Source organism: Rutidosis leptorrhynchoides, unplaced genomic scaffold, assembly GCF_046630445.1.
Source record: "Rutidosis leptorrhynchoides isolate AG116_Rl617_1_P2 unplaced genomic scaffold, CSIRO_AGI_Rlap_v1 contig553, whole genome shotgun sequence".
In the NCBI taxonomy this organism is placed as follows: Eukaryota; Viridiplantae; Streptophyta; class Magnoliopsida; order Asterales; family Asteraceae; genus Rutidosis; species Rutidosis leptorrhynchoides.
Window position 1 is genome coordinate 3,971 of NW_027266777.1, and position 25,909 is coordinate 29,879.

The window sequence follows — 25,909 nt, forward strand, 5'->3', positions numbered from 1 at the left end:
CTTGTTAAAGACAGAAGGATAGAGGGAAGGATTTCCTACTCAAGGATGAATGCATTCAACATCCTGCTTCACAAGATAGTGATTAATTGCCTCAGGCCAAAGTCTACATCAAAAACTGATGTTTCCAATTCAGAGGCAAAGCTGATGTACGCCATCAATGCAGGGAAAAAGTTTTCTCTTCCTCACACTATTATGTTCCACATGTATAGAGCAGTGGTGAAAGACAGGGGTCAACTTCCTTATCAGGTCTTGTGTCAAAGATATTCAGACATTTGAATATTCAGCCTCCACAAATTTTCTGTGTTCGACCGTGTGACAAATTGGTGGTAGGACTGAAAATGGTGTCCAAAATGCGTCTGAAAGAACTCGACGAGGCGTTGGAGAAATTTAAGGAGACAACTCCTGCCAAGCCTCATCAAGTCTCTTCTGTAGCGAAAAGAAAAGGAAAGGAGCCCATGGTTGCTCCATCCAAAAAGAGAAGAGCTCTCATCATTGAGGATGAAGATGATGAGGATGACCTCACCATCTCTGCTATGGCATTGAAGAAGCTAAGTCGTTCTACTCCAGAATCAATGGAACGACAGGAGAAAGAGGCAGAGGAAAGAGAAGGACAGGAAAAAAAAGAAGAAGAGAAAGAAGCAGAGGAGCAAGAAGCAGAAGAAAAAGAAGAAGAGGAGAGAGAAGCTGAATAAAGAGAAGCAGAGGAGGAAAGGTTTGAAGAACAAGATGAAGAAGAAAGAGGAAATCAAGAGGAATGAGAGCATGAGGAACACTCTTCTCCACCTGAAGCCATGGAAACAGGGGGAGATGGTGAGAAAAGAGGAATGTCTTCATATCCTGTTACCAGTGAAGGAGTCAGCCGCTCTCCAGCAAATCCAGAGGACATTCATGACTCTCAATTCCCTGAGGAGGGACATGATGCTTCATCGCCAAATCTGCGTGACCATGCTGATATACCATCGTCTGCTTTTACTCCATCAGATCGAGCCGAAGCTAGTACGCAGACTGATAATTCAGCAGATTTCCGCAGAATCCTTGATGTTCTCTTGGAAATGAAGGGTCAGATGATGTGAATCGTTGCGGAAGGATTGTTCTACGAAGGCCCAGATGGTGCGAATTGCAAACCTCGACCTCCAATCAAACCTGTGATTGGCAACCTCAGTATGAACGTGACCTGTTGATGAACACGTGTCAACCAACCAACGTTATAGACGCCACGAGCGAAAGAATTCGCTATCTCGCTCGATAAGTCGAATTGACCGCCACAAGAGAATCTTGATTAGGTCAAGTCCTCAAAAGAACAGTAAAAAGAGAACCTCTCAATTCCTTTCCTCAAAAATAAAATATCTCTGTCCCCAAAGAAATTTGGCAAATCCTTTATATAGGCTGCCACACAAACCCTAAAAACCAATTCTAAAAATCTAATGCATTATATTCTAAAATATTCCTATTTTAGAATATTCTTAAACAAGAATATATATAAATTGACTTGGTCAATTATTTGGTGACAAGATAATTAAATTGCACCAAGATTTCCAAGATTCTTCAAGATTTGATCCAAGGTCATCTTCACGCCAAAGATCACGAACCATGACGCCAATAGCTTGCCTGAATTGTTTGGCCCGCGCTCGAGTAATCGAACCAGTAGGAATAGACAATGGGTCTCTAGCACCTCCTCCTCGATATGACTCGATGTCCACATCATTCCCTCCCCCGTGCAAAGGATTTGTCCTCAAATCATCACCGTTATAAAAAAAAGTCAAGTCAGAAACATTAAATGTGGCACTAACGTCATACTTACCTGGAAGATCAAGCTTGTAAGCATTATTGTTAACTCTTTCCAAAACCATGAATGGTCCATCCCCTCGCGATAATAACTTAGAATGTCGCTGCTCAGGAAATCTCTCTTTGCGCATATGAACCCAAACCCAATCGCCAGGTTCAAACACCACTTCCTTGCGCCCTTTGTTAGCTTGCCTTGCATATTGCTCAGTCTTGCGCTCAATATTTGTGCACGTCTTCTCATGCAACGCCTTGACAAATTCAGCTTTCTTTGCTCCATCTAAATCCACACACTTATCAACAGGTAAATGGGTTAAATCTAACGGAGTTAATGGATTAAAACCATAGACAACCTCAAATGGTGTAAATTTAGTAGCAGAATGCATGCTCCTATTATATGCAAATTCAACATGTGGCAGACAATCTTCCAAGATGTTTATGTTCTTTTTAATAATAGCATGCAACAATACCCCTAAAATTCTATTAACTACCTCAGTTTGACCATCGGTCTGTGGATGACAAGTAGTAGAAAATAACAACCGTGTTCCTAGTTTTTTCCACAATGTTTTCCAAAAGTAGCTAAGAAATTTAGAATCTCGATCTGAAACAATCGATCTAGGCATGCCATGCAAACGTACAACCTCCTTAAAGAACAAATTAGCAATATGAGATGCATCATCAGTTTTATGACAAGGTATAAAATGAGCCATCTTTGAAAACCGATCAACAACCACATAAATAGAATCTCTACCATACTTAGACCTAGGCAATCCTAACACAAAATCCATAGAAATATCAATCCAAGGATGCGTTGGAATAGGTAATGGTGTATACAAGACATGCGGTTTAGTTGTAGACTTCGATTGTTTACAAGCAATGCATCTCTCACAAACACGTGTGACATCTCTCTTCATATGTGGCCAATAAAAATGTTCATACAGCACTTCATAAGTCTTATTAATGCCAAAATGCCCCATTAAACCACCACTATGCGCTTCTCGCACTAACAATTCACGCAAAGAACACTTAGGCAAACATAGTTTGTTTTCATGAAAAAGATAACCTTCATGCCTATAAAATTTATCAAATGCAGCGTGTTCACATGCTTCATAGACTCTCCCAAAGTCATCATCATCAATATATAAGCCCTTGATATGCTCAAAACCTAGACACTTTACTTCTAAAATAGTTAGAATCGCATACCTTCGAGAAAGTGCATCGGCTACCACATTTTCCTTACCTTTCTTGTACTTGATCACATATGGAAAAGTCTCAATAAACTCCATTCATTTGGCATGTCTTTTATTCAACTTTTGATGTCCTTTCAAGTACTTCAAGGTCTCATGGTCGGTGTGGATCACAAACTCCTTTGGCCATAAATAATGTTGCCAAGTCTCCAAAGCTTGCACTAAAGCATACATCTCCTTATCATAGGTAGGATAATTCAATGTTGCTCCACTCAATTTTTCGCTGAAATAAGCTATGGGACGCCCTCCTTGCATCAACACGGCTCCAATTCCTGTACTAGAAGCATCGCACTCTATCTCAAAAGTAGCACTGAAATTCGGCAAAGATAATAAAGGAGCATTAGTTAACTTATCTTTTAGCAGATTAAATGCTTTCTCTTGCTCTTCTCCCCATGTGAAACCCACGTGCTTCTTGATTACCTCAGTTAATGGTGCGGCAATAGTGCTAAAATTTCTCACAAATCGTCGATAAAAACTCGCCAATCCATGAAAGCTACGCACCTCTCCTATGGTCTTAGGCGTTGGCCATTCACGGATTGCTTTAACCTTTTCTTCATCAACCTGTATACCATTAGCACTAACAACAAATCCTAGAAATACTAATTTGTTGGTAACAAAAGAGCACTTCTTTAAATTAGCGTATAATTGCTCGGCCTTTAAAACCTGCAAGACAACTCGCACATGCTCAATATGGTCATCAGAACTTCGGCTATAAATTAAGATGTCATTGAAATAGACAACCACAAATCGACCAATAAAAGCACGCAAAACATGATTCATAAGTCGCATAAACGTGCTCGGTGCATTAGTTAATCCAAATGGCATTACTAACCACTCATATAATCCATACTTGGTCTTAAATGCAGTTTTCCATTCATCACCTTCTTTCATCCTAATGTGATGATAGCCACTTTTCAAATCGATCTTAGTGAAAACGCAAGAACCATGCAACTCATCCAACATGTCATCTAACCTAGGAATAGGATGTCGATACTTTACCGTAATATTATTGATTGCTCGGCAATCGATACACATTCGCCAAGTTCCATCCTTCTTTGGCACTAACAAAACAGGGACGGCGCACGGGCTAAGACTCTCTCTCACATACCCCCGTTCCAAAAGTTCGCTAACTTGCCGCTGAAGTTCCTTTGCCTCCTCGGGATTACTTCGATATGCGGGTCGATTAGGTAATGGTGCACCAGGAATCAAGTCAATTTGATGTTCTATGCCTCGAATCGGTGGTATCTCTCCAGGAAGTTCATTAGGAAAGACATCTTCAAATTCCTGCAATAAAGACACAATAGGACTAGGCAAACTTGGGTCAAGATCGTTAGTAGAAAACAAAACCTCCTTGTACACAAGTACAAGCATTGGTCAATCTAGAACTAAAGCTCTCCTCACTTCACTTGATTTTGCATAAAAATTATTTTGCCTCTTTTCTTTCCTCTCTTCTTTTCCCTCGGTTTTTACCACAATTCTTCTCTCGGCCTCTCCTTTTCCTTGCGTCTCAGACACACCACGCAAGCCCTCGGATTTCTCACCTTTTCTCTCTCTCTCGGCTTCTCGTTGTAACTTTAATTGATCTTGATACACCTCACTAGGTGTCATTGGTACCAATGTATAAGTCTTTTGATTCTTCACCAATGAATAACGATTAGTATATCCATTATGATGTACTTTTCGATCATATTGCCATGGTCTTCCAAGCAAGATATGACCCGCTTGCATAGGTACAACATCACACTCTACCTCGTCCTTGTATCTCCCTTTCTCAAATGGAATTCGAACTTGCTTCGATACTTTCACCTCACCACTATCATTTAACCATTGAAGTCTATAAGGCCTAGGGTGCTTTGTCGTCTTCAAATCCAACTTATCCACCATACTACAACTTGCCACATTCGCACAACTACATCCATCAATTATCATACTACAGATCTTACCATTCACCACACATCTTGTATGAAATAAATTATCTCTTTGTTGGTGATGCTCCTCCTCCTTTACTTGCACACTCAGAGAACGCCTAACCACCAATAAGTCTCCTTTAATAGCCACTTCTCCATCACTACAATCCTCCAATGGTGGCATCTCATCATCCTCTTCTTCCCTTTCACTTTCAGACTCAATAACACCATGTCCAGTCATGATCATCACCCTCCTATTAGGGCATTGATTCGCCATATGACCCCTGCCCAAACACTTGAAACATTTAATTTCACGAGTTCTAGTGTTAGGGTTTTCGATTTTACCTGAAACCGGATTCGTTCCAACTTTACCGTCCCTCTCCTTCTCCTTTGAGGTTTCGGTTTTGGTGTTGTTTCCTCTCCAATTTGGCTTATCATCTCTCTTCCAATTGGATCTCCAATTCTGATTTGAACCTCCTCCACTCTTGTGATTTCGGTCCAACTTCAATTGCCGCTCAACTTTGATGGCTTTGTCCACCAATTCCTCCAATTCAACATAGTGTTGCAGCTCTACCACCCTTGCTATGTCTCGACTCAAACCACTCAAAAATCTTGACATTGTGGCCTCACGATCCTCCATCACATTAGCACGGATCATGGCAATCTCCATCTCCTTGTGATACTCTTCCACCCTCTTATTGCCTTGTGTGAGATTTTGTAACTTTTGAAACAAATCTTGGTGGTAATGACTAGGTACAAAACGCCTTCTCATCACCGCTTTCATCTCATCCCACGTCTCTATCGGTCTTTCACCATTGCGCCTCCTACTAGTCACAAGTTGATCCCACCAAATTATAGCATAATCAGTAAATTCAACAGCTGCAATTTTTACCTTTTTGAGCTCAGAGTATCGTTAGCAATCAAATACCATCTCCATGCGTTTCTCCCACTCTAGATACGCATCGGGATCATTCTTCCCTTGGAAGGAAGGAATCTTCATCTTGATGTTGCCAAGTTCATCATCTCCTCGGTGTCTAAACCGTTGGCCTCCATTCCACCTTTCAAATCGAGCATCTCGATCATCCTCCATGTCGGCCTCATCATCATCATATTGCCGTTGCCTTCTATGTTGTGTTCTAGAGGCATCTCGCTGATGTTGCGGCCTTCCTCGGGGTATCTCTCGGTCACCATCAACCCTCATGTCATTCCCCATCATTCGGCCACTAAGCTCCTCCACTACGACCCTTAATTGCTGGATGCTTTCCACGAGCGCTTCATCCCTTCGTATGGAGTCAACCTCCCGTTGATTCACACTTTCTTCGCGCGACATATTTTAGACCCGCAAGTAAACGTTAGTCTAAAAAAAATCCTCACCAATCGCTCCCTCACGTGTTTCTCTCGAGATGTTTGTCACTCCTCTCGTGTTTAACTCAAGTCTAGGCTTTTTCCACCCTCAATTAAGCTTACACACTCTTGCCTTTTTCCTCTCGTATTCTCTTTTCACAAGCTCTTTATTGGACTCAAAACCTGTCTCTCAACCCCCTCACGACAATCAATCAAACTAATCAAACAAGATTAGATCACTATTGATTTTGTTTCAGCAAGTAACAATTTCAAACCAACAATTACAACTTTTGAAATTCCAATTGAAACGCAAATCACTACTGATTTTGTTTCAATTTGGTCTACTAACAAACGAGTCACCTTCTTGATTTTTTTTTTGGTCGGCTAATTTTATTTTATTTTTTTAAAAGAGAACCTCTCAATTCCTTTCCTCAAAAATAAAATATCTCTGTCCCCAAAGAAATTTGGCAAATCCTTTATATAGGCTGCCACACAAACCCTAAAAACCAACCCTAAAAATCTAATGCATTATATTCTAAAATATTCCTATTTTAGAATATTCTTAAACAAGAATATATATAAATTGACTTGGTCAATTATTTGGTGACAAGATAATTAAATTGCACCAAGATTTCCAAGATTCTTCAAGATTTGATCCAAGGTCATCTTCACGCCAAAGATCACGAACCATGACGCCAACAGCTTGCATGAATTGTTTGAACCGCGCTCGAGTAATCGAACCAGTAGGAAAGACAATGGGTCCCTAGCACCTCCTCCTCGATATGATTCGATGTCCACATCATCAGATATATGCTTTGGAATGCGAAGTTTAGAACATGAAAAATGCAGGACATGTTTCTTCTGTTTCCGTGTCTGATCAGATCCAAGCCCTTGCTCTTCAGATTCAAGCAAATGCTAAGAGTGAAGAAGTGGCTCATTTGAAGGAAGATTTGAAAAAGCTGGAAGGCATCGTACAGTCAATGGGAGATTTCCAGCTTGTTCGCGTTCCCAAGCAATCTTGACTCCATCTCAACCTTTTTTTATGATGACAAAAAGGGGGAGAGATGCGAGATTTGAAATCTTTGAACTTAAACTTGTAAACTTGTTGAACTTTGGTTTGTCTTGAACTTTGACTTGATTTGTGTCTGGATGTCGACTAAACCTTGATTTGGATTTGACTGCTGTTTATATTAAGTACTATTAATATCTTATGAATGGATTTATTCTCATGCAAGTCTAACCTATTTTCTGTGGTTGCAGATTCTACTGTTATCAATAAGCCATTAATCTTTATAAGATATCCATATTTGCTTGAGTAATGTTTTGCAGGACAAAGATATTCAAATCTGCAGGAAAGTTTTGTCACCATCAAAAGGGGGAGATTGTTGGAGAAACCCTTCTGAATATTTTGAAGCTGACAAAACGTTTCCATCAGTCTAGTCTGAAGATTTGCAGACTCTACTATTTAAAGTCTGAAGACCTCCGGACTACCAAACTCAAGACTCAAAGTTTATTCTCATTGACAGTTTCTAATCCGTTGAAGAAAGGCTATCCAGAACTGGATGTTTCATTAAGGATTTAGCCTTATCAACTGGAGAAGATCTCTTGGCTGGATATGACAACGGAATCCTTTATTCGAATCAAGATTGATTAAGGATCCGATGATTAGCGAAGTATACTTGGAAGGTTCTACTTATGGAAACCAAGATCCTGATTGTATGGGCAAGCAGGATTGATGGGCTATCGAAATGTTCCTTTAAGAGCTTGAATGATCTTCCTAATTGATTCCGTCCAACGGGTAGATTGGAGGAATTCCTTTGGTAAGTGCCAACGGGTATGATGGCATAAAGGAGTATAAAAGGAAGACGTTCCAGTTGTTCGAGAGGTGTGCACGATAGAAGAATTTCAAAGTCTGAAGCTCCTTATTCTTAGTCAATTCATTTACTGAGCAAAATCTTGTACACAAAAGAGAGTTCATATTTTGAAATACCTTGAGGAAGTGTGGTAAAGTATCTATACTGTGGAATCAAGGGAAAGCATTACTGTAACATCTCTTTTGTTCATAGTGAAATCCAGTCAGTGGGATGTCAGTGCAGAAGAGTGGACGTAGGCTTGGAATAAGCCGAACCACTATAAACCTTGTGTTTAATTTTCTCTTCCCTACTCTCCGCTTTACTTTGATCTTAATTCGTTGTGTTAGCTAAAGGAGATCTTCCTTTCCATTGTCCACCTAGTATTGCTTTCATATCTCGAAAAGTTGTTTTTACACCTATTCACCCCCCCTCTAGATGCTTATACTAGCTATATCATGTGCAATGTCCTAGATTGCCGGTACACTCTTTTTCTTTACAAGTTCGTATTCGGATCTTACTTTCTGCCCAAGAATACTTTTTTGGTTCTCCCTATTTCTTCCTTTAGAACTCACTATCACAATCAAATAAGCACTTTTCATTGATCAAATGGGAAACTTTGCATGTCTTACATAATTTTCATTGATAAAGATGAAGTGTTTCCATTTTGATTTTTCGCAGATGAAAGCAAAACTGGTCAATTTAGAAAGAGAAAAATTCATCTCTCCTCGCCCAGAAATATTCTCTGTAATAGTCTCGAAGCGGTCTTTAGGTCCAAGCCTACAGGAACTCGGTGGAATGTTACGTGGAAAACGAGGTCCCACATTGGCGATAGAAGAACCTTGACTATATACCGTCAAGATCGTGGGCTTTGTGATTAATAAATACCATATAATATTTCAGATCAATAAGAGCAAAGCTGACAGGAGAAACTTTGGATCTCGCAAACTAAGTAATATACTCACAAATTTTGTAAAGCAAAGAAAAAGTCTACTAAGCATATCAGAGCAGTAAACTGACAAATCAAGGAATGATGTATTTGGGACAAACAGAATGCCAAACAATTCTTGAAGAAGAGAGCAAAAGCCTTACAAATCTTGAGGAATAACTCCTGTATTGAGGTACTTCCTAAGATCAGCTTGCGTGATCTATAGAGAGAAGACACGTCCAATTGGTAGCCCCATCTTGATGGTGCACAACTTCATTCAAATATGAAAGGACAATCAACAAAAGACAATAGAGATAATCGCAGTGATCATGCATAATACTAAGTCGATGATGCATCCTGAGCAGCTTATCCCTAGAACTAGACATTCTCATACCCCGAGACAATCTCCTCGCATCAAGTATCATGAATTTCCTTCTTTTTTGTACTTCACATGTGATGACTGGCTTGTGTGGGCGAGAGCTTCGCACTCCTGAAGCACCCAAAATTCTTTTGGGGGATGGGACTCTCCATTTATACAGCTGGATAACTTGCACAATTGAACATTGCTCTTCTCTTTGCAGGCACAACGCGCCGAACCAATCCCCACTTCACCACATCACGGATCTTGCACCATGTCACCTTGGGCCTTGCAATCCTAGAATTATGGACTCCATAACCCGTGCGAGATGGGCAGATCCCAAAATCTGCCCCGCTGCTCGACTCAATGATGAAAGTATGCCCCGGTGTCCACATTAAATTGCCAGAGATTGGAGATGGCACTTCAGGAGACAAATGGATGTTCGGCGCAAACAGATCTTGTGTGTAACCAGGAAGATGACTGCTTTCACCAGCACTCAAACTGGACAAAAAGTCCTCCCTTGCCAAGCTGTTGAATACAGTCAGATCAAAGATTTTTGCAGTGATATGACTGTGGCCCCAGACAACCTAATTGTCTGATCTCTGTGACATTGCAGCAGCACGATGCTGAAACCAATGAGTAACTAAATTCAGGAGTCACTTCTGGTCTATCTGAATAATAATGCATTTCAGTTTCAGCTACCATAGATGTGCAAAAAGGTGGATGTGCCAATAAGAAATGGGAACACTAAACTGTGAAATATTAAGAAGGCCAAAAAGGAAAAGATAGATGGAAGTGATGAAATACCACAATACCTTGGTTTAGCTCTATGTAAAATAGATGATGAAGAGGCAGGCTCAGGCCGATTGATGGCTCTGTAGGCAAATTGGTTGGGCCTCTCAGAAGAGAGACGCTGGGCAGGGCATCTAGCGCCACCATTGATTCTTGTTATTGTAAGCTAGCCATTTCAAGTTCTGCAACAAATCTGTCAACCGAGCAGCGGGTTCAATCAAGCTCAAAATCAAACAGGTACTTTTTTAAGAAAAGTGCTTGTGGTATACATTCTGCCATGGAAGCAGACTAATCCGATAATACAGGCCCTTTCTATAGGTCCAGATAGATTCACACTCAGCTACTAGATAGAGATGTTTCGGGTTATGATTTTTGTACCTTCTGAGAGTGGGCCAATATATCTACTCACTGGTAAATTTGGCCATCGAGTGCTGCTTGAGCAACTTTCATGACCGAATTGAACACTATACTGGCCTTGTTCAAAGCTTGGTAGAAATACATCGTCATCGTTGATCACACAGGGGCTGGCATGTCTGACGATTGACTCCCATGTCCGCTTGGTGATCCCACTTCCAAGTACCTGAAATAACATCGCACTGACAAAAGAAGTAGCATGATTTGATATTGAACAATGCTTAGAATAATGTGAATTGGAAAAAGGGAAATTAGCAGTGCTCGAAGAGTGAGAGTCACTATGTTTCGTAGAAAGGCACATCCGCTTTGTACAGCTCGAGGAAATCTTGAACGGTATTGATTCCTCTCGAAGTCATGCACTTGTGCAGAGCGCTGTCTTTGCTATTTTCTGCAAACGCCATACTTCGTCGCTCAGTGATTGTGGATAGTGCTTCTTGTGCACCGCACATAACAGAGAAAACTTGTCAGTCAGTCTTTCGAGTACGGCAGTTTGCTAATCTGCCTATGTGATACATCAAAGGTCAACAATGACTGCAAATTACCAAATCTCTTCAAAAGTTCATGTAGCGTATTAGGCATGACAATCTCTGTCAAAGCTTATAGATATCCTATCTCTTCACATAACTCTTGAAAAGAGTCACATCCCTTCAGGTTCAAAGCAGTTAGGAGCTTTAATTTACCAATGGATGGGTCAATTTCAATTAAGTTGTGACAACCTTCAAGAGTCAAATCTGCCCAAGGACACCGACATAGATAAATCAGGTGTTCTCATTAAGTATTCGCAATTGTTGAGATGTAGTACTTCTAGTTTACTTGCCACCTGCAAAACAAAATATATACTAAGAAATTATTTGCAGGATAAAAAAAAAAAAACGACAAGGAATGATACATGTATGCAAGGAGTGAGATTCGTACTATATTATGATTTGATTCCAGCCAATCCATTTCTCTGAAACATCGCTATGTGAAAGGTCAAGAACGACTAAATTAGTTAGATGAAAGTTTGTTGCCACATACTCTTAAGGGCACCATCGCCAGGAGAAACTATATTTTTTTCTTTTGCACATGTAGCAGCAGCAGGCACAACATTCAAGCAAAGTTGCTAGAGGAAGTGTCTTATCATGAGGAGAGTCGACTCCCTGTGCTAACTTCCAAATTATACCATCAATAGTATGAGAGCTTGAGGATCTAGGCTTTAGTAGACGTTTCTTTCTTTTTTGCATGGTAAAGTGGTAGAGACTTTACTGAAGAACAACCAATCTTGTTCCAAGGCCAAATCATTTGGTCATCAGAACTTCTCGACCTTATGTGATTTCTCAACACCCGTCACTGCTCCTCCTGCCGCATGCTGTCTTTGATGGGGTTTAAGTTCCAAGTCTTAGTATCCGCATCAATTAGAGACTCAATTCTTAATTCCTTTATCACCTGAGTCAAATTGAAGGATGCAGCATCAAGTCTCAACTCTCCTTCACCAACCTATCCTCCCCAACTTTGACTGACTTACCATTAGCAATTTATTATAAGCTGCCTTCCTTAATTAGATCTCTCCTTCCAAAACTCTACTCCATCCCCAAGACATGCTGTCACCTCTTCTAACTTCCATGAAGCTACAAAGGGTAGAGCGCTTGAAATATTTGCACCCAGAATTCTGAGGGGTTGCTTTGGATTCTCCAAGCAAGCTTAGCAAGGAGGGTTCTGTCAAACTGTGATAAACTTAAGCCTCATTCTTATTTTGCTTCAGTTAAGCTTTGCCAACCAAAAATTGGCTATAGCTACATCCACTTCTTCATGCCACTTCTTTGGAAACTTGAAACAAGACATGGAGTAAGTTTGTACAGCATAAGCCACAATCTTTACCTAGCTCCCTACCAGCTTGACAATTTAGATTTTCAGCTAGGCATCCTTGTCAAGACTCTATGCTTAAAAAAAGGCAAGAGTTTCATGTTTGGATCTACCCCCATAGAATAGGTAGACCTATATCGTTACTAGGGTTCTGAATACCATTCATTCCCTAGAATGTGCGTACCTCTGTTCTGAACTCTGCACCCGTGTTAGGATTGAATCATATACTGGAATTTTGCAAGATAATGCTAGGGATCGAGCAGTGCAATACAGTCAAGAATCTTTTTTGAACATCTGCAGTTCAATCAGGGTTAGTAACAAGAAAGAATAGGGAGTCATATGTAAAGAGAATGTGGGCTTAGGGCACTCCTTTTGGGCACTCCTTTTTTAGCTTAATTCCCTAAAGCCAACCCTCCTACACAGAATTGGTGAGCATATGGAATAAAAATCAGCCACAATTGTGAATAGAGAGGGTTAGTATATGTGCTTGACCGTCTGTGACTCAACCGCCACAGCCTCGCTGACCTCGAACAACTCAACGCCCCCACTTATCAAATGGTCACCACGCGACGCAGACAAATCCCCCCCCCCCCCTCTCTCTCTCTCTCTCTCTCTCTCTCTCTCTCTCTCTCTCTCTAATGTAAGAAGCCAAGAGAAACTCCAACCATCCACTCTCTCTGTCTATCTCTCTAGCCCTTTCCCATCTCTCGCTGTGAGACTTTCATGTTCCGTGTTCAGTTTCTCCGTTTCGAACAAAACAAGCAAGAGCAAATTAGGGTTCGACCACACTCGTTTGAGTTCAAACTCATATATAACAAAGCAAAAGGAGGAATAAAATGGAAATCGTGGACATCAATCAATGAATTGAGTACTATGTTCAAAAGCTGATCAAAATTGTACAATGTTTTGGCATCACATGAGTGTGCCTTGTTCACTTCCTTAGCTTCATCACCAATATTTGTCCGGGAGAAAGCCTTTTTCATAGAACAAAAAAAACAGAACAATAACAAAACAAACAAAATGCCTACACCAAGCACCACAACCAAGCCATGTTCTAAATTCCTTACTGGCGCAACATCCGGGTGTCCCTGTAATACTTGCTGGACTCCCATCGGGTCAGATTTCCATAACCCCTCGAAAAGCATCTCACAATAGCAACCCAGGCCACGTTTACAATAATTGCGATGGTCGGGCAACCGCTTGCAACGGACAATCAGACAACATTCTAAATCCAAATTTGAGGTGTCCACCAAACTCTCCAACGATCTGCAATCGCGAATCCGCAAACACTTTAGAGATTCCAAGCGGTCCAAACCTTCCATGCTTCTTAGATACGGACATTTTCCTACTGAAAGCTCCCTTAGCTTCCACAATTTCGATAGGTCTGGCATCCTTTTGATCGACCTACAATATGCGACCGCAAGGGATGAAAGGGATCCCAATTCTTTGAGGCTGCGAATCTCGACTAGTAGCTCGCATTCAAACAGATCTACCTCTTGCAGATTCTTCATATGCGACGGCTCAAGTGCTATTGTAGGGTGGCCGCTGTGGAGGAAGTATCGATTTTTTTTCGAACCGAAATCCTTTCATTTTCCACAAAAACGGTAGAGCTATCTTGAAAGCGGGCAATCCTGCAGGAGGAGTTTCTCCACCTCCGAATCACATATACCAATGAATATCGGCATCCACCAACAAGTTGAACAAAAATATAGCAAAGGTGAGGTCACCAGTTCTCGAAATATTGAGTCTCTTAAACTAGACGGGAGCTGGAGGAGGAACCGCATGTTTGGGGAGGCCAATATTTGTTTTTTCATCTGAGATTGGGTACGATCGGGTCCACAGGATAAAGCAATGACATTCTCCAGCTCACCAAGAGGGGTCCACGTCGGATTCCCTAACCGTCTGCTCTCCTGTGCGGTAATCCGGATATTTGGGTCCATGACAAGTCTGGCATTTTCAAACAGTACTGACTACTTCCGTTGGACCAAAAAGGACCAGTCATTGACTGAACAAACCAGATCGCACTAGGTAATTTTGTCAACCCCGCTTAATGTCCCTCATCCTAAGTATCGTCAATTGCTTTAGATTGCTGAATGAATCCGGTAGGTGATCAATACTTGTTTCTAACAAATCCAACTCGATTAATGATTGTAATTTCCCAATCGAGTCCGGAAGTTTCTTTATCTTCCCACAACCACGTAATCTCAAAATCTCCAAAGACACCAATGTAGATAAATCGGGTGTTCTCCTTAAGTTTCTACAGTAGCTGAAATCTAGGACTTTTAGTGTTCTTGTCGCCTGCAAAACAATTTGATAAAATATTTATTGAGAAACAACCTACAAAAAAAAAAATGTCAAGAAACAATTTACGTGTACAAGAAGTGGAGGTTGTATAGTACTTTGATCCAATCAATACTTTCTCCAAAATTTTGCTCCATGAAAAGTCAATAATGACCAAATTAGTTGGATGAAAGTTTTTTGTCTCAAACATGGAACAAGAAATCCATCTTAAACGGGAGAAAAGATTATCGAAATCTCCAACAAAGGACACCCCACGCGAGAACCGCAGGTTTTGTAAAGCAGCATATTCATCAGCCTTTAGAATTATGTCTTCATAAAAGAATCTTCGAGATCCAAGTGAAAGAGCTTCTATTTTCTTACTTCCCTGAGAATGGAAACACCAAGAAGTCCACGTGTCAGGGTCAAAATCAAACAATTGCAAGCGCTCATAGCAATCAAATTGTCCTTTTGCAAGAATAATCTGCAACAATTCACATGAAATTAAATTGCTATAACATTTCTATACCTCTTTTTGCTTCAGAATATTCAAGGCATCCTCATGATTCCACACTCTACTACGCTCGCAGGGTTCTTTGTTCTCTTGACGTACAATTTCCCTTCCGAGGTCTCGCACTTGATCATGCATCCAAAAAGTATTGTCATCTTTAATTTTGATCAAGGACATGAGAAAGAGGACCTTAATGGCAACGTCTGGATGGTATCCATAGGCATCCCACATATAGAGAGGGTATGTTTTATCCTCATTAACAAAAAAACAAGCTATATCCAAAAATACTTGCTTTTTTTTATTATCTAACTTATCATAAGATATCATCAATTTACTTTGGACTTCATCAGAGAGGAGCATCTTTTAGCTTTTTCAATGTGGCTTGCCAGAATTCTCTGGGTTCATTGTTAAGGGATGAACTTGTAACCTCAAGGGCTAAAGGAAGCATTCCCAATGTGGAGACAATCTTATTTGAAAGGGAGCCATAATGATTTGGTGGTGAGTCCCTTCTAAAGGCATGCTTACTGAAAAGCTTAAGAGCATCTTCAAATTTCATTTCCCGTACTTCGTAAATCAAAACTTTTGCAGATTTTTTTACATGGCCTTCACCTATTGCTCCTCCCTCAATCCTTAGAACACTTTGATCCCTAGTAGTTATGATAATCCTACTACCGAAACCAAACCAATCACCTTCTTCCGCCAGACTTTTGAGTTGCTGTTTCTCATCCACATCATCCAGAACAATGAGAACTTTTCTATTGCCAAGAACTCTCTTAATCATGTTGATCCCCTCATCCAAATCACCAATTCGGTCGAGCATAGAATGAGAAGTAACAAACTTGGATAGCAACTGTTTTTGCAAATATACCAAACCATGGCGTTGTGATAACTCTCGGACATCTGAAAGGAAATTGCAGTCTTTGAAGTGAGAAGACAGTTGATTGAAGACAACCTTAGCAAGTGCTGTTTTGCCAATCCCACCCATTCCGTGTAATCCAAGAAATTCTATGCCATCAGATCCCACGTCCAACATCTCGATTATAGCTTTTGCACGATCATCAACTCCAACTAGATTTTTAGTCACAATCTTTTTATTGCGGACATTCAGCTTATCCAACACAGTTTCAATTACAGATTGCATCAAATCTGCTTGGCTGCAACAACGTAACAACCATTTTAAGAATATATCTCATATTGCAAAACTACTCCCTAAATGACTCAATTGTCCTTACAATTTGCGGAAATTACGCAAAATAATCTAGACGCTAAAACAATCAGGATTTTTCCCAATCTGTCTACGCTCCCCCAATTTAGTCATCATCCTCGTCAACCCCTGCCCCCACCAAGCCGCCATTGACACCACTCACTTCCCCAGGCTGTCACCGTCGCTTTCCAGTGCCGTTGCCCATCGCACCTCGTCAATCCGCCCATCTCAGCCTTGTCTTAATCCTTCAAGTCACGCGGGTCGTGGCTTTGCGACCACCGGGGATGGCTTTGCCGGCCTCCGCTGACCCTAGATTTGGTTGGTGACATTAGACCCAACACCCCGAGCCCGAATCCGACTTGCCATGGAGTGAGAGAAAGAAAGGGTGGCGGCCAGATGGCTCGGCTGCGGCTTCTGGTGGCTTGGGATTGGGCTGGTGAAAAAGGAGTGGCAGGGACTGACGGAGAGCTGCTGCGATGGCTGGCCGGCGGCTTGGCGGAATTGCTAGGAGCGATCGCCACAATAGTGCCGATATTCATAAGAGAACAGAGCTTTTCACTTTTTTAAGTAATCGTTTCATTCTAATATTCCTTATATATCCACTGGCCCTTATACTTTTATATTTTTATTCGAGCTTATGAAATCGAAAGTAAAAAATCGCACTGCCGTACAAATGAGGATGAAAGATACGTAGGAAACTACACAAAATCCCCTTAAATTACGGGTAGTACACATTTTTTTTTTCTGAAACATTCAACGGTTATGCAATATTTCCTGCACTTTTATTCTGTTAAAACTGTTATCTCTCTATTAGCTTTGTCGTTAGCAGTGTAGTGCACATGAGTTTTATGTGATTGATATATTTTTACCTCAATTTTTAAGAAAACTCTCCTTCATACTTAAACATGGTGAAAAATGAAAGAAAATTAGAAAATAGGAGAAAAATGAAAAGAATGAAATAATAATTTTTCATCCACAACACTACAATTAAATTAAATAGAGAGGAAAAGGAAATCTACAAACAATAATTGAAAAGTTTTAGACATTTACCCTTCATCTTTCCTCCAGTTCCATCCCTTTATCTTGTCCACTTCAATGAGAGCTTTTTTCCATGATTCAACTTCATTACGAAATTTTTTTCTGGTGCACTGAAAGAGCTTTGTTGTATAACTTTGTTTTGAGCTTGACATCATCAGGCTCCACATCCAAGAAAATGGGCAAAATCTCTTTATTGCCATTCGATTTGGAGGCGCACTCAACCATGTATGCAAGCTCTCGAAGGCACCAGTGACTCGATGCATAATTCTTGGAGAATATGAGAATGTAGATCTTGGAGTTTTGGATGGCTTGTAGAAGTTCATCGCCAATTCTTTGACCGACATGGAGGGATTCATTATCCCTAAAGACGAGGATCCCAGTCTCAACCATGCCACGGTAAAGAAAATCGGTGAATCCATGACGGGTGTCTCGTCCATGAAAACTTAGAAAAACCTCGTAGGAAGGTCCAACTGATTCCCAAGAATTCGTCCCTTTTGCTGGCACTTCGTGCTTCTTCGAGGTCCGGCTGAGAAGGACGCAGAGGTATATGAGGAGAGCGATGGAGAGCGCGGAGAGGCTGAGGATTCCGATGAGGAAGTAGAGCTTGAGGCTGGGGCAGGGAGTCTCGCAGGTGAGCTCGTGAGGGAGAGAGCAGTCGAGAGGTCGGTGTTCGCCGGAAACCACCATGTTTCCAGCGGAGCGAAGAGCGAGAGAGTTGAAAAGGCTAACGGAGTACGTGAATGCGTGAGAATTCTAGAATGAGAGCTTTGCTGAGAGAGAGAAAGAGAGGAGAGGAGCAGTGCAGAAGAGAGTCTCGTTTAGTAATACTATTACGAAAGTGCCACTGTGATGGATGAGTGGAAATAAATTGTAAAAAGTGACAATGATGGGTTCAGAAAGCACCCAAAAAAAAAAAAAATTGTTCCAGAAGTGGGCACGCTTTATTGTTACGCGTGTTTGCATCTAAGCATGCCTCAATCCAGGCCTCAATCGCCCGATGGCCTGCTCTAATCCCTCCTTCTCCAAATGGAATCGTCCTCAGCCGTTCGATCCGAATACCTGCTTCCAAGTCAAACCTCGTGCGGGGCCCAGAGAAGGAGAACGAGAAGGAAAGCCACATGAAATGAGGGTGTCACCACCATCGAGGACCACTCAACGACGAGAGAAAGCAAGTCAAAAAGTCTTTCGCCATCGAAAGACTTTTTGACTTGCTTTAGCTGCAAAAAAGCAAAAGCCGACGAAACCCTCTCGAAAGAAATGTGCAGAAAAAAGACGCCGACGAGGGAAAGCAAATCAAAAGCCTTCCACCACCCGGCACAGTTTGTAAGTGATGCGACGGAGAAAATCAATAATAATTTAATAATTATACTAAAATTTGTGTTTAACTATGGGATTTAGTATGGGGTCCGCACGGTTTTTCTTAGGTATTATATGAAAATCTAGATGTCAAACAATGTAACATAAATTTAGTGTACATCAAACTCTTCAACTTGTTTATTAATTCTAAATAACTCATATTTATCAAATAGCATATGTGGTAATGTTACTGTTTTATAATTTTATTTTTGTTTTTTTTAAATTGAAAAAAGTTAGCTGATGCAGGTCATAGTACAAGAATATGAACCTGCGAATATACTATATGTGTAATTTTAACACTAGTCTCTCATCAAGGGGTTAAAGAGAGTTGAAGACGCTGTTTGGAAGCTAGCTATTACTTTACATATACATCAACATAGCCAAGATTGGCCATGTAATACAGTTTGTCAAATTTTCATCTTTATCCTAATTCATAAAATTCATCATCTCTTCCACTTACTCTACTTTTGTTGATCATGAGTTTTGAAGATTTACATTAGATCCATCATTTTTATGGGTCTAGATTTAATTCTACACATAATTAGATTCCTAGCTTCGGAATTAGAAGATATAAAGTGAAATCAGGATAGAACATGAAGATGAATTTTTAGTTTTGCTTTATTATAATTATATTAGAGAAAATTTCAAGAATCTCCTCAAATTTAATATCTATATCAAATATGTTTCCCAACTTTTGGCATTTTCAACAATCTTTATGTTTAGAAAAAAAATCCTTAAATAAAATATTAAACTATTGCTCTACTACAAATATGTATTTATGTGTTAGACACATGATTGACATGATGTGATTGATTAATCCAAATGGCCCGTGCACTCTATGCATGTCATCCTAATCGGCACTTAAAATTAAAAATACTCATTTTCATTAGCTTGTTACGCAATGTATCATAATATGGTATGTGTCACGGCCAAGAGGTTCCGGTAACTAAGGGGCCATGCCTTCTTGTGGAGGACCTTTTGTGCTCGCTGGGATTCCCAACAAGACTCCTTTTGGAACTTTCCAAGGGCGGACGATACGATAATTGAGCTGCATTCTAGAAGTCTCTAGCCATTAATATCAGTAGTTGGTAGCTATTAAGGTTTGGCGGTGCAATCTCGTCCGTCGGATAAATAGTCAATCAACAGATGTAATCAGAGGGTCTCTAGTATAAGAAGGAGTGCCCTCCCCTTCATTTGTATACATCCAATCCTTTCAGTAATATCAAAACTCATTTCTTTCCAAAGTTCTTCTCTCTAGAAGTTTTATCTCTCTACAATTCGGGTGAGCGAGCGAGTGGAGCGTTCGATTGAGCAAGGCTTGGCTTAAGTGATCCAAAAGAGCCTGAGTTGCCGCGTTGTCACGATCCTAATCGATCGGCCCGTGACAAGTGGTATCAGAGCAAAGGAGAGATCCGTTTCGAGAGATCGATGAGCACCAATTGTTTGAGAGAATGTCGAGCCAAGAAGCTGCTATGGATGGAGAGGCCGTGCAAGTCAAGGAGACTCGTAGCCAAACAAAGAAAAGGGAAGCCTCGATGGATGCCATAGCTGCATTGGATGAGAAGCTCGCGAAGGTCCAGAGTACCATGGTCGAGTTCATGGAAGGTCTTAACGATGTGAGAGACCGCATCATGGAGGTTGAGGTCTCACTCCGTGAAGATTTCACGACTGGCATCAACCAAGCAACGGCCCCATTGCATGACAAGGACGAAGCCCTTGAAGTATCGATCGATGTGTTGAAGGAGCGCGTCCAAGTGATCGAGGAAGAAAGCTTTCGTAGGGATGAGGTCGAAGCCATGAAGGCAGAGATCCAAGAGCTCAAGACCGAGCTCGCCCTATGCAAATTGAGCATCACCAATGGAGCGATACCTACACAAGCGGTGCTTAAGCTCGAGGTGCCGAAGCCTAAAGAGTTCAAAGGCAACTGATCTGCCAAGGAGGTGGATAAATTCGTGTGAAGCATGGAGCAATACTTTGACGCCGTCAACATTCAAGACGAGTTGGTCAAGGTAAGAACCGCTTAGATGTTCCTTTCCGATACCGCAATGCTTTGGTGGCGCAATAGGTGCGACGAGACAAAGCGCGATGCCGATCCCGTTGACACCTGGGATGACTTCATGAGAGAGTTCCGAGACTACTTCTTCCCTGAGTTTGCTCAACAAGAAGCTTGTAGCAAGCTCTGTCGCCTCGAGCAAAGAGGCACGATCCGAGAGTACGTGAAGGAATTCACGGAGCTCAAATCCAGATCCACAACCTAGGAGAGGAGGAGGCTCTCGGAGCATTCATGGATGGATTGAAGTCGTGGGCACAACTTGAGCTAAAGCGACAGGACATGAATAGTCTTGCAAGAGTGCTAAGCATGGCCGAGTCCCTCGTCGACCTCACCAAAGCCGAACCAAAGAATTGAGCAAGAGATTGGAGGTCGGAGTGATCCTCTGAGGACGAAGGAAGAAGCACACTCCGAGGCGCGCATGATCAAGGCGGCCGAGTCAAGACATGGGGTGAAGGAACTTCTAAGCCGTCCTTCCAAAAGGGTCGACCAACGGATTGCATGACGAATAAGTTTGATCAACCCTGTCTTCACCTTGCTTCATTTGCAAAGGTCCGCATTTGACCCAAAAGTGCCCAAAGAAGGGTAGGATCAATGCCCTTCTTGCCATCAAAGAAGATGAGGAGCCCTGTCACGCCACGAACCCCAAGCGCGCAAACATCCCACCATGGTCATGCAAATGTGTGATATTCCCAGGACATGTCACCGACCCATTCATGTTATTATACATGCAGAAGCGAAACAAATCCCCTAACAACAATTAATTTGGGATAGAAAAGCAAGCAATTAATCATAACCAAACACTTACATAATCCAACGGAGTTTACAAACAGAGGTCTACAACCAAAAGTCTACAAAAGACCAGCTTATAAAAAGGGATCATCCCACAACCTACAAGCCGAACACGATCTCCAATCCTTCAACTTCACCTCTATAACTCCACAAGGCCAACTATAATGAACTGGCCGCTCCATCCACTAGGGAGTTGAAAATGTAAGCCTACAACGGGGTAAGACATTGTCTCAGCAAGTTCACCCCTTAAACCCCTATTAGAATGAAAATACACTCAAGGATGGCCTAGCCACATCATCACAAACAAATGAAACTTACATTTGCATCAATTCTTTCCTGCAGGTTAGCATAGTTCATATTACTCAAGCATATATAGTAATAGAATTCAAACAACCGGAACACCAATATTTTCACATAACCAAAACTATAGGAGTCCTAATTATAAGACCAAATTGTTATGACACGTCCCATACCGTGCCACACAATTCCGCCCCATAAACCGATAATCAAATCATTCAGCATGCGTTCCAATTGTTATTCACTGCCATACAAGGGCATAGCTTACTCACAGTTCGACTATCTACTGGCATTTTGCCAGGCATCGTCTCCCCACCTTGGAGCACGACTTCGTCACTACGTCGACGGCATTCCCGAAGGAGCATAGGCCTAAAATCAACTGTGACCCGAGCCCATTGTAAGGGGCATCCCACATAGGGGCAAGTCTGGCTCAATAGCTCAAGATAATTTCCTCTTAATTAATACACAATAAATTCATACTCGGCCTAGGACACTTTACATTTTACTCAATGCTTCCATTTAAAATAGTGATATCGGCCTCTTTTCTTCATATTAAAAATATCCAAGAAATTACTCACGTGTGTGGGGACACGTTAATTTCGAACCAGAAAACCAATGTCTTACTTTTTCAAAACCCCACCATTTAATATAATCCTTAAAATCAAATTTTGGTATCAAAACCCGACACTTGGGATTTTTTGAATAAAGTACATAATTTTCACAATCAACACTCAATTTGCAATATCCACTCATTAAATTCATAATCTGAATACATAGCAGTGATCAACGCAAAATTCTGACAATTTAAGATCCCAAAATAATTTTCGGAAATAATAAATAATTAAATTTATTTCGAAAATTAATTAAATAATAATATTTTAATAATTTTATATGATATAATATATTGTTAAATAATTAAATAATTTCGAAATATTTATTTATTCAAAAATAATCAATTAAGGTCTAATCAAGATTATAGTAATCTAAATATCTACTTAGCCTTAATTAAACATGCATTAAACTAATCACACACCCTTAATCTAATCAACACTTAACTAAACTAATCTAACCACATAATCTTACTTAACTTAAACTAAGCACACCTAAAGCATCATTAACCTTATAATCAAGGTTTAGGAGGCTAAACTCACCGGAATCGCTTTCCGATGAGTCTCCGACGAAGACAATGGCGAGGTGGTCGATAAACTTCCTCGGGGCGACATCAAAAGAGGACCGGAAGGCACCCAAAACAGGCCTTGAAGTTCCACGACCTAGCTGGAACTTAGCTTCTAATCTTGGTCGGAGGAGGGCTGTTCGGCGGTTGGTTGGGTGTGGAATGGCTGTAGCTTAGGCGAGTGGAAGCAACAGCTTCGACGGGACTTTCGGTGGCCTTGGTGACGCCGAGCAGCTGCTTGGATGATGGCCTGGACGATCGGATGAAGGCGAAGCAACAGGGACGCACGACGGAGTAGCTCACACGAGCGAGCGCACTACAGCGAGCAACGACGACCTTGGCCGCTCTGGGGACGGGACGACGGTGGCGCGGCTTCGACGGTGGCTGAGTCGGGGTCACACGAGAAGCAGCTAGGTGGTGAACTAGCGCGCAGACAAAGGCGGAGCAGCGAGCTAGCCGGCCGCGCGAGCGAAAGAGAAGTAACACCAGCAGCAAGTGACTTTGATGACGTGCGAGCGAGCGGTCGTGCGAGCGAGCGAAGGGGCAATTGGAGGAGCTGGTTCCGCACAGCTTTTCTTTTTTTTCTCCCTTCCCAAGGCAAAGTCCTTGTTTCAAGGAAGAAGATGATGTGAGAGCCCACATTTTTTAGAGCAAAAGTGCACCCTACACTTGTCAAAATCCCCCCACTTTGGCCCCACCATGACCTCACATGACCTCGCTTTCCACTCACTCAAATCTTCCATAACAATCCTCCAATGGGTCCAAAATGCCTCTTGCGAATTTTAAAAGTTTGCATCTCAATTCTTTCAATTTCATTCAATTCTCTTCTAATTGAACCAAATTGAAGTCCATAAATTAATTCATTGCCACCACACTTCAATTCACATTTTTACTCGACCATAGAACCATCTTGGATCCCAAAAGTACAATCAAAAGCGGGCCTACTAATTTTCCCAAACCAAATTAACCATACTTTAATTTTCCATTGAAAAACTCGGTTTGTAAGAAAATCTTCTGAAGATGAGTCAACGTTCCTAAAATGATTTATTACACAACATGACTTCCAATTTTTGAATTCGGTTTCCATTTTTACGGTTAATTTCACTCTGGCATGATAATAGCGAGTCATAATCTACCGGGTAGCTTTTAGGAAATTTTCATGCATTTGACATGTGGTTGATCATTTTCAAGCCACAATGTACATCTTTGACACATTGGCGACTCTCGGTTGTCGTGGTAATATCAATGTTTCAAATACGGACACAGGGTACCAAAACGATAGAAAAAGTGGTCCAGTGCCAATCGACAAGAATTGTGGGAATCACCCACACTTGATCATATGCATTTGTTGAGTCAACCTATCTCCGGTCTCTAATCGATTTTTAACTATGTCGTACTGACCATTGTAGATTAGCTCGGTTGAAAGGTCGCTTCCTGGTCAAATTCTTGAGTCTGATACATTAGAATCCCTTTATGGCTTCGCCTGATAGACTAGTCTCATGAGTGGCCAACTCAGAGAAAATAATTATACACATGTAGATGAAATGCCCGTCTCATTTTACTGAAAATAGAATTGGAAAATCGGAATGTCATAAGCCCAAAGAAAAGAAGCGGCCAATCCGACTTGGAGCTATGAAGGTTGTCAACACCGTCCAACCTCGATAGCCGTCCAAAGAAGAAGCTACACCGAACACGGACATGTTCTTCGTGGAGGTCGAATTGTGTGGTTGAGTGCTATACGCCTTGGTCAACATCGGTGCCTCGAACATGTTCATGTTGACCAAGGTGGTGAAAGCCTTGGGACTTTGCGTGGAGCCAAATGGGGAGATGTTCAAACCCATCAACTCGGATGGCCTCCATGCTATAGGATTGACTCCTAACTTGGATGTCAAAATTGATAGATGGAAGGCCAAGTTGGAATTCGAGGTAGGACCCGTTTGGTTCAGCTTTAGGGAAATGCTCTTGGGAGAATGCAAATACCTTTGAGACAAAGTGGTTGTCCAAAATATTACCCCGTTTGGTAAATTATAGTCTCAAACAGCATTGAAAGGCAACTTTAGCGAAATACCGTTTGGCAAAACTTACATTACAAATGGGCTTTTGCTTTTATTTATTTATTTTTTAAAATCTGAAAATCAAATTCGGCGGCTGGTGGTGCCGGACAGCCAGATCTGGCTGCCTGAGGTTGCGACCTCAGGCGACGCCATCGCCTCCTAGAAGCATGACCTTAGGCGCATGGAGGCATAGAGGCCAAATATGGACTCCGGACCGCCAGATCTGGCGGCCTGAGGTATTGCGAACCCAGCCAACGCAACCTCAGGTGATGCCGTTACTACCTGGAGGCGCAACCTCAGGCGCCTAAGGTCGCAGAGGCCAGATCTAGCCTCCGGACCACCAGATGTGGCGGCTTGAGGTCGTGCGGACCCAGACGACGCAACCTCAGGCGACGCCGTCGCCACCTAAAGGCGTAACCTCAAGCGCCTGAGGTCGCAGAGGCTAGATCTAGCCGTCCGGTGGCCAGATTTGGCCTTCAGACCGCCAGATTTGATGGCCTGAGGTCGCATGGACCTCATGCGTCGTCACCTGGTTCGCGCAGAAACAAGCGATGCCGCCTGAGGTCCGCGCGACCTTAGGCGGCGCCGCCTGAGGTCCGCGCGACCTAAGCGGCGCCACCTGAGGTCCACGTGACCTAAGCGGCACCACCTAAGGTCGCGGGTTGCACCACCCCCAGGCAGTGGTCACTGGG

The 25,909-nt window shown here is 41.8% G+C and overlaps 1 protein-coding gene and 1 pseudogene across 1 annotated transcript; both read right to left on the reverse strand.

Moving 5' to 3' along the window:
• Positions 1 to 1,093: 1,093 nt before the first annotated feature.
• Positions 1,094 to 6,266, reverse strand: LOC139884439 (uncharacterized; annotated as a pseudogene).
• A 3,323-nt stretch (positions 6,267 to 9,589) lies between these two features.
• Positions 9,590 to 11,071, reverse strand: LOC139884440 (uncharacterized). Its single transcript, XM_071868472.1, has 4 exons — positions 10,922 to 11,071; positions 10,587 to 10,788; positions 9,988 to 10,087; positions 9,590 to 9,944 (listed from the first exon to the last, which is right to left on the reverse strand). Exons 1-4 carry the CDS (start codon positions 11,069 to 11,071, stop codon positions 9,590 to 9,592), a joined length of 807 nt encoding a protein of 268 aa, XP_071724573.1.
• Positions 11,072 to 25,909: the final 14,838 nt, after the last annotated feature.